General features: G+C 61.5%; 1 protein-coding gene across 1 annotated transcript; it reads left to right on the top strand.

Moving 5' to 3' along the window:
- Positions 1-2,679: 2,679 nt before the first annotated feature.
- Positions 2,680-8,812, top strand: LOC126652409 (4F2 cell-surface antigen heavy chain-like; the record flags this gene model as incomplete). Its single annotated transcript, XM_050339144.1, is given in 10 exon segments — positions 2,680-2,786; positions 2,788-3,188; positions 4,025-4,216; positions 5,104-5,198; positions 5,987-6,055; positions 6,664-6,725; positions 7,775-7,949; positions 8,685-8,714; positions 8,717-8,762; positions 8,765-8,812. Coding segments are annotated over 10 exon segments (1,225 nt in total), but the record flags the coding sequence as incomplete, so codon positions are not given.
- Positions 8,813-9,167: the final 355 nt, after the last annotated feature.

The following is a 9,167-nucleotide window of genomic DNA, read 5'->3' as shown; positions in this document are numbered from 1 at the left end:
TCCAGACCCCTCTAATCCCCCTCCCAGCTCCCTCCATCTTCCTCCAAAATCGCTCCCAGCCCCCCATATCCCCTTCCGTCTCCTTCCACTCCCTCAAAATTATTCTCAGTCCCTCCCAGAAATGCCTTTAACCCCCTCTTATGTCCCTCCATTGCCCCAAAATCCTCCCAGTCCCCCAAAACCCCCTCCCAGCTCCCTCCACCACCCCAAAATCAGTCCAAGCCTCCTCCAGACCCTTTTCAACCCCCTTCTCCCTCAACACCCCCCTCCCCTCACCGGGCTCCTCCCGCTCCTCTTTCCTGTCCCTCTTGGCCCTCCTGTCGGGCTCCGTTCTGTCCCCCCGGCCATGGCCTCCTCCCCTGCCCGCCGCTTCCTCAGCTGCTCCGCCGCGCCGGGAGGAGGAGCCGGAGCCTCCCCCGGAGCCTCCCCCGGAGCCGCCGCGCTCGCCCCGCGAGCGGCTGCGCTTCCCGCGCCGCTCCCCGCCGCGGTGCCGGTGCTTGCGGTGCTCGCGGGGCCGCCCCGCTCCGCTCCCGCTTCCACCACCGCTCCCACCGCTCCCCGCGGCCGCTCCCGGAGCCTCCTCGGCCGCCTCGGCCCCGCCGCGCTCCCGGTGCTTCTTCGAGGCGCCCATGGCGGAGCCGCCGCTTCCGGGAGGCCTGAGGGGACTTCCGGGCGGTTGTCACGGCAACGCTTCCGGGATAACGGGAGGAACTTCCGGGCGGTTGCCACGGCAACGCTTCCGGGATAACGGGAGGGACTTCCGGGTGGTTACCACGGCAACGCTTCCGGGATAACGGGGAGAGTGATTGGCTGAGGGAGGGTGGGAGATGAACCATTGCTCGCCGGAAGGGGTGGGGGGACAAACACGCGAGGAATCCCCGCGGGGTTTTGTCCCACAGTAGACAGATGGAAACCCCCAAAAAGCGGCAGGTTGTGGGTGTGTCGTCCCCCCCCCGTGCGAGGGGGAAGCGGCTTTCAGTGAGGAGGCCTCGCGCGCGCCGCCGAGGCGGGGGGAGGTCCGTAAATGGCAACTCCCCCCCCCACCGGGTGGAGCAACAAGATGGCGGCGCCCAGAGAGAGTGAATGGGGACTTTGGGACACAACAAGATGGCGGCCGCTTGAGGGGAGGGGGGGCAACAAAATGGCGGCCGCTTGGGGTGCAACAAAATGGCGGCGCAACGGGGGGGACCCCAAATAGGACGCCGACGGCGAGACCCCTCCCTCGGGGGGAGAAGAGCAAAGACCCCCAAAATTGGAGTCTCTCAGAGCCACGAGTGGGGCGGACAGTCCTAAATCCGCCCCCCGAGGTTCCGCTTCCCCACCGGTAAAGCCGGGGCGGGTCCGACCCCCCCCCGTCTCGTGGCCTTTGATCCGCCCGGCCCGGGCGCCTCAGCGGCGCCGGGGGCGGGGCTGGGGGCGTGGTCTTGGGCGTGGCAACCGTAAATTGGGCGTGGCCTTCCCGAGGTATAAAAGGCAGCGCCCCCTCCCCGCCCCCCCCACTCCTGTCACGAGCAACGAGGTGTGGTAACAAGAATTTAATAACGCTTTGAGGGGATTTTTTTTTTGGGGGAGTCCGGGGGTCTCTTGCGGTCTCTATGAGAGTATTGGGGTTCCAGGGGCGGATTTGGATGCCGGCGAGGGGTTTGCGACAACCCCCAGGGCGTTTTGGGGTGTCCAAGGGGGGCCCCGGGAAGATGCTGAGGGGTCCAGGAGGCCTTTGAAGGTTTTTGGGGGGTTCAGGGGAGTTTGGGGGTTCTCAGAGCTCTCTTAAAAATCTTGGGAGTGCCCGGGGCAATGTCCAGGGAGGGATCTTGGATAGTGGGGAGGATCCCGCGGCCTCCCGAAGGATCTTGGGGTGCCTTTTGGACGTCTTGAGGTTTTCAAAAGGTTGTGGTGTTTTTTTTAAATATCCGAGTGCAGGGTTCGAAACTCCTCTGCGAGTTTTTGGGTCCCCGAGGGGTTTCGGGACCCCCCAAACCCTCCTGGGGTGCCCTGGGGGGAAATTACCTCAGGCTCCCCCTCCCATGCGAGTTTTTGGGTTCCTGAGGGGGATCAGAACCCCCCAAACCTTCCTGGGGTGCCCAGGGGGGCTGTTTTACCTCAGACTCTCCCTCATCCCCTTCCCCATTTCCCTGTTTCCCCCCTCATCCCCCTCCCCATTTCCCTGTGAGTTTTTGGGTGCCGGGGGGGCTGTTTTACCTCAGACTCTCCCTCATCCCCCTCCCCATTTCCCTGTGAGTTTTTGGGTGCTCGGGGGGCTGTTTTACCTCAGATTCCCTTCATCCCCCTCCCCATTTCCCTGTTTCCCCCCTCATCCCCCTCCCCATTTCCCTGTGAGTTTTTGGGTGCCCGGGGGGGCTGTTTTACCTCAGACTCCCCCTCATTTCCCTCCCCATTTCCCTGTTTCCCCCCTCATCTCCCTCCCCATTTCCCTGTGAGTTTTTGGGTGCTGGGGGGGGCTGTTTTACCTCAGACTCCCCCTCACCCCCTCCCCATTTCCCTCTCTCCCCCTCAGATGGAGCCCCCATCCCTTGTGAGTTTTTGGGTGCCTGGGGGATGTTTTACCTCAGATTCCCCTCATCCCCCTCCCCATTTCCCTGTGAGTTTTTGGGTGCTGGGGGGGCTGTTTTACCTCAGACTCTCCCTCATCCCCTTCCCCATTTCCCTCTCCCCCCTCAGATGGACCCCCCGTCCCCTCCCCGGGACCTGGAGCTGTCGGCGCTGGAGGCCGAGAAGGAGCCGATGGCGGCCCCGGCCGAGCCCGAGGAAGATTCAGGGGGACCCCAGCCCCCAGCCCCACTGGGACCCGTGCCCACCCCAGCTCCGCGGGGGGGGCGAGAAGAACGGGCTGGTGGTGAAGATCCCCCCCGAGGAGGAGGAGGAGGGCGAGGAGGAGGCGGCGGCGGCGCTCGGGGGGGGCGGCGCCGGCTCCGGGGGAGCTTCGGGGACCCCCAAATTCACGGGGCTGGGCAAGGAGGAGCTGCTGAGGGAGGCGGGGACCCCGCCCTGGGCCCGGGCCCGCAGGGTGCTGCTCGTGCTGTTTTGGGGGGGCTGGCTGGGCATGCTGGGGGCAGCGGCCGCCATCGTGGCCCAGGCCCCCCGCTGCCAACCCCTGCCCCCCAAAACGTGGTGGGAGATCGGGGCCCTCTACAGGGCACCCCCGAAAGCCTTCGGGGGAGACCTCAAAGGTGAGGGGGCTGGGGAGGGGGGTTTGGGGGAGTTTGGGGGTCCGTGGGAGGGATTGGGGGAGTTTGGGGGTCCATGGGAGGGGTCAAATGGGGGAGTTTGAGGGTCCGCTAGGAGGAGTTGGGGGAGCAGTCCATGGGAGGGCCGTGGGGGGAGTTTAGGGGTGGTTGAGGGGGGAAAACTTGAGGGTCCCTAGAGGATTTGGGGGAGCAGTTGGGGGCAGCGAGGGGGTTTGGGGGTTGGGGGGGCAAATTGAGGGTCCCCACAGAGGATTTGGAGGAGCAGTTGGGGGCGTGGCGAGGGAGTTTAGGGCAGTTTGGGGATGGTTGAGGGGGGGAAAACTTGAGGGTCCCTGTAGAGGATTTGGGGGAGCAGCCGGGGTGGGGTTGGAGGGTCCTTTAGGGGTCCCTGAGAGGGGGTTGGGGGTCTTGAGGATCCCCATAGAGGATTTGGGGGAGCAGCCGGGGGAGGGGGGTTGAGGGGAGTTTTGGGGTGCCTGTAGAGGATTTGGGGAAGCAGCTGGTTTGGAGTTGGTTTTGGGATCCATTGGAGGGACTCGGGGTTGGATTGGGTGTCTGTTAAAAGGGTTGGGGTCCACTGGAGGGATTTGAATGGTGTTTTGGGGTCCCTGGGGGGGATTGGGGTTTTGGGGTCCCTTGGGGGTCTATTTTGAGGTCCCTGGGGGGAGTTGGGGTCACTGGAGGGGTTTTGGGGTCCCTTGGGGGGGTGTTTTGGGATCCCTGGGGGGTTTGGGGACCTCAGGGGGATTTTGAGCTCCCCGTGAAGATTTTTGGGGTGTCCCCGTGGGGTGAAATTTGGGGTTCCCTTTCCCCCCCAGGTGTGGTTGAACACCTGGAACACCTGGAGGAGCTGCAGGTGGGGGGGCTGGTGCTGGGCCCTGTGTACCCCCCCAAGCCGGAGGACCCCCAGAATCCCGGGAAACCCCAATTCCCAGAGCTGGGGGACCTGGACCCCGAGCTGGGCACCCTCGAGGACTTCGAGAGGCTTCTCAAAGCTGCCAAGAAAAAAGGTGGGGCAGGGACCCTGAAACTGTGGAGACCCCAAAGTGGGAGAGACCCCAAAAACTGAGATTCCAAAGTGGGGGAGACCCCAAAAGCGGGAGACCAAAACTGGAATCCCAAAACTGTGGAGACCCCAAAGTGGGAGAAACCCCAAAAACTGAGATTCCATTGTGGGGGAGACCCCAAAACTGAGATTCCAAAGTGGGGGAGACCCCAAAAGCGGGAGACCAAAACTGGAATCCCAAAACTGTGGAGACCCCAAAGTGGGAGAAACCCCAAAAACTGAGATTCCATTGTGGGGGAGACCCCAAAAGTGTGAGACCAAAACTGGAATCCCAAAACTGTGGAGACCCCAAAGTGGGGGAGACCCCAAAAGTGGGAACCTGAAACTGGGATCCCAAAACTCTTGAGACCCCAAAGTGGGGGAGACCCCAAAGTGGGGCAGACCCCAAAAGTGGAAACCTAAAAAGGAGGAGACCCAAAACTGGGACCCCAAAACGGGGACCCAAAAAGGGGCAGACCCAAAAGTGGGACCCCAAAACTGTGGAGGGCCCAAAGTGGGGGAGATCCCAAAAGTGGGAGCCCAAAAAGGGGCAGACCCCAAAACTGTGGAGACCCCAAAGTGGGGGAGATCCCAAAAGTGGGAGCCCAAAATGGGGGAGACCCAAAAGTGGGACCCCTAAAATTGGGCAGACCCAAAAGTGGGACCCCAAAATGGGGACTTAAAAAGGAGCAGACCCAAAAGTGAGACCCCAAAACTGTGGAGACCCCATAGTGGGGCAGACCCAAAAGTGGGGTCTTAAAGTGGGGGAGACCCCAAAAGGGGGAAGACCCAAAAGTGGGACCTCCAGGGGGGTTTTGGGGGGGTCCTGACCCCCTTTTTTCACCCCCCCAGGAGTGCAGGTGATCGTGGACCTGACCCCCAACCCCGGGGGGGATCCCGTGTGGGGGGATTGGGCCACGGACCCCGTGGTGCACCAGAGGGTCAAGGTGGGTCTGGGGGGGCTTTGGGGGTCATGGGGGAAGGGAGGGGCGTTTTGGGGGAGTTATGGGGAGATGGGGGTCAGGGGTTATTGGGGAGCTGGAAGGTGGGGGTTGGAGGGGTTGGGATTATGGGGAGGAGTTGCAGGTTAAGGAGGGGTTGGGGTTCAGGGGGTTATGGGGAGGGGTTGAGGGTTATGAGGGTGGTTAGGGGGTTTGTGGGGTGAAGGGGGTGGGTTCAGAAGAGTTTGAGGGGGTTAGGGGCTATGGGGGGTTAGGAGGTGTTTGGGGTTTGGGGGTTTTGGGGGGTTGGATGGGGTTGGGGTTCAGGGGATTATGGGGAGGTTGAGCGTTATGAGGGTGGTTGGGGCAGTTATGGGGGGTGTTGGGGGTGGAGGGTGTTGGGGTTCAGAAGAGTTTGGGGTTTGGGGTTTATGGGGGTTGGAGGGGTTTAGGGTTGGGGGCTTTTGGAGGGTTGGAGGGCGCTGAGTGTTCAGGGGGTTGTGGGGGGTTGGGGATGGAGGGGGTTGGGGTTGGGGAGTTTGGAGGGGCTCGGGTTCAGGAGGATTATGGGGGGCTATGGGGGCAGGGGGTTATGGGGGGTCTGTGGGGAGGGAGTGGTGGTCGAGGGGTGGGAGTTAGAGGGGGTGGGGGCAAGGGGTGTTCATGGGGGGCAGGTTTCTGGGGTGACAACGCTGGTTTGGAGGGGTAAGGGCAGTTTTGGGGTGTTATTGGGGCTTATAGGGGAGAGGCATGGAGCCTCTCTGAACCCCACCCTGTTTCCCCTTCACCCCCAGGATGCTCTGAGCCTGTGGCTGGAACGTGGAGCTTCTGGAATCTTCCTGGATGGCATCGATGAGCTGGAGGTGGGGAAGGTTGGGGGTTGGGTTGGGGATTTAGGGGTCTCTGAGGGCAGAAGGCTGGGGATTTGGGGGTTGGGACATTGGGGGTGGGGTTGGGGTTTTGGAGGTTGGGGGATTGGGTTGGGGGGGTTCAGGGGGTCTCTCTGAGGGCAGAAATTGGGACTGGGGAAAATTTGGGGTTCGGATTGGGGGAGTTGGAGGTTGGGGTTTGGATTGGGGAGTTTTTGGGGTCTCTCTGAGGGCAGAAATTGGGGCTAGGGAGGATTTGGGGTTTGGATTGGGGTTGGGGTGTTGGGGTTTGGATTGGGGGAATTTTTGGGGGCTCTCTGAGGGCAGAAATCGGGGTTGGGGGGGTTGGAGGGAGGGGAGAGGTTTGGGAGTCTCTCTGAGGGCACAAATTGGGGCTGGGGGGGATTTGGGGTTGGAGTTTGGGGTTGGGTGCTGGGGGGTCTCTGTGGGGGTAGAATTGGGGTGTTGGTGGTTTTGGGGGCATCAGTGGGATTTAGGGAGTCCTTGGGGGAGGGGCTGTGCGTAGGAATGAGGGGCTGGGGGGGTCTTTAAGTGTTTAGGAGGAAAGGATTTGGGGTGACCCCCCCGTGTTCCCCCCTCAGCTGCCAGTGGTGACCAAGTGGAGGAACCTGACGGAGGATTCAGGACCTGGGGGACCCTCCAGGTCTGATTTCCCCCCCCAAAAACCCCCCCTTGACCTCCCCCCAAAATCCTTCCCGATCCCTCTCTCACCCCCCGCCCCCAAACTCACTGACACCCTCCTGAAACTCCTGATTTTGGGGTGCTGGGGGAGGGGGCACCCAGGTGTGGGACCCCCCCCTCCCCAAATTTATATGCTCTTTCTCCTCAGGGGGTGGGGGTGGGATCCTTGGTTCTGCCCCCCTCTCCCTTTTTGGGGTGCTGGGGGGGATTTTTAGGGTGCTGAGGTGGTTTTTAGGGTGCTGGGGGGGACACTTCTGACTTTTCTCATTTTTAGGGTGCTGGGGTTGTTTTTGGGGTGCTGGGGGTGATTTTGGGGTTCTGGGGGCTCCCCTGACCATGTCCCCCTGTTTTAGGGTGCTGGTGGGTGGTTTTGGGGTTTCTGGGGGTGGTTTTGGGGGGATTTTTGGGGTTCTGGGACCCCCCTGACCGTGCCCCCCTGTTTTAGGGTGCTGGTGGGTGGTTTTGGGGTTTCTGGGGGTGGTTTTGGGTGATTTTGGGGGTATTTTTGGGGTTCTGGGGGCCCCCTGACCTTGCCCTCTCATTTCAGGGTGCTGGTGGGTGACTTTGGAGTTTCTGGGGTTGCTTTTGGGGGTATTTTTGGGGTTCTGGGGGCCCCCCCGACCCTGTTCCCCTGTTTTAGGGTGCTGGTGGGTGGTTTTGGAGTTTTTGGGGGTGGTTTTGGGGGGTATTTTGGGGTTCTGGGACCCCCTGACCGTGCCCCCTGTTCCAGGGTGCTGGTGGGTGGTTTTGGGGTTTCTGGGGTGGTTTGGGTGGTTTGGGGTATTTTGGGGTTCTGGGCCCCCCCTAACCGTGTCCCCCCCTTTCCAGGGTGCTGGTGGGTGGTTTTGGGGTTTCTGGGGGTGATTTTGGGGGTATTTTTGGGATTCTGGGCCCCCCTGACCCTGTCCCCCTGTTTTAGGGTGCTGGTGGGTGGTTTTGGGGTTTCTGGGGTGGCTTTTGGGGGTATTTTTGGGGTTCTGGGACCCCCCTGACCCTTTCCCCTTGTTTTAGGGTGCTGGTGGGGGGCACCCGCCTGCGGGACCCTCAGGAGGTTCTGAACAGGACGGGGGGGCTGGGGCTGCTCGTGGGGCCCTTCCTGAAGGTGGTGGAGACCAACCTGCCTGGGGACAGCATGGCCAGGGAGCTGAAGGAGCTGCTGAGCCCCAAAACCGGCCTGGGATGGACTGTGAGTGACCCCAAAACCCTCCTTGAAACCCCTAAATCCTCCTGAGCCCCAAAACTGGCCTGGGCTGGACTGTGAGTGACCCTAAACCGTCCTGAGACCCCAAAACCTTCCCTGGGACCCCTGAGCCCCAAAATCCTCCTGAACCCCAGAACCAGCCTGGGCTGGACTGTGAGTGACCCCAAACCTCCCTGAGACCCCAAACCCCCCTGAAACTCCAAAACCCTTCCTGAGATCCCTGAGCCCCAAAACTGACCTAGGATGGACTGTGAGTGACCCCAAAACCCCCCTGAGATCCCTGAACCCCAAAACCTTCCTGAGCCTCAAAACTGGCTTGGGTTGGACCGTGAGTGACCCCAAAACCCCCCTGAGACCCCAAAACCCCTCTGAGACCCCAAAACACTCCCTGAGACCCCAAAACCCTCCTGAAACCCCAAAAACTTCTGTGAGACCGCAAAACCCTCCTGAGACCCCAGAACACTCCGTGAGACCCCAAAACCCCTCTGAGACCCCCAAACCCCCCACAGACCTCCCAGTTCCTCCTCCCTCCATGACACCAAGACCCCCCAGATAAATTTTTTGGGGCCCACCAGCCCCACCCCATAAACCACCTGGGACCCCCAAATCCCCCAAAATCCTCTCCACTTCCCTGAGCTTTTTTTTTTTTTTGGGGTCCCATCCCAGATTTTGGGGAAGGGGGTGGTCCCAGAAGTGACTGAGCCCCCTGTCCCTGTGCAGATTGGGACCCCCTGGGAGGCCTGGGAGCCCCTGAGGACCCCCAACTGCTGCTGCTGGTCTGGGGGCTCCCCGGGACCCCGTGCTGAGCTACGGGGACGAGGTGGGGCTGCAGCGACCCCGGCAGCAAGGTGGGATTTGGGGAGATTTGGGGATTTTGGGGGAGCTGGGGAGATTTGGGGAATTGGGGGATTTGGGTGGGATATTGGAGATTTAGGGGGATATTGGGGATTTGGGGGGGGCATTTGGGGGCCTGGGGGTGGTTTTGGGGTGTGAGGGGGCTGGGGAAGAATATTGGGGGATTTGGGGGGCTGGTGTTGATTTTGGGGGTTGTGGGAGGATGGGAGGAGATTTGGGGGTTCAGAGGAGGATTTAGGGGGCTCTGGAGGTGGTTTGGGGGGTTCTGCAGACGGGATTTTGGGGGTCTTTAGAGGTGGTTTTGGGGTTTTGGGGGGGTCTGTGGAGGTGGTTTTGGGGGGTCTGTAG

This window comes from Myiozetetes cayanensis, unplaced genomic scaffold (assembly GCF_022539395.1).
Source record: "Myiozetetes cayanensis isolate MyiCay16 unplaced genomic scaffold, myiCay2020 scf833, whole genome shotgun sequence".
Taxonomy (NCBI): domain Eukaryota; kingdom Metazoa; phylum Chordata; class Aves; order Passeriformes; family Tyrannidae; genus Myiozetetes; species Myiozetetes cayanensis.
This window is presented reverse-complemented; position numbering and strand designations above follow the sequence as displayed.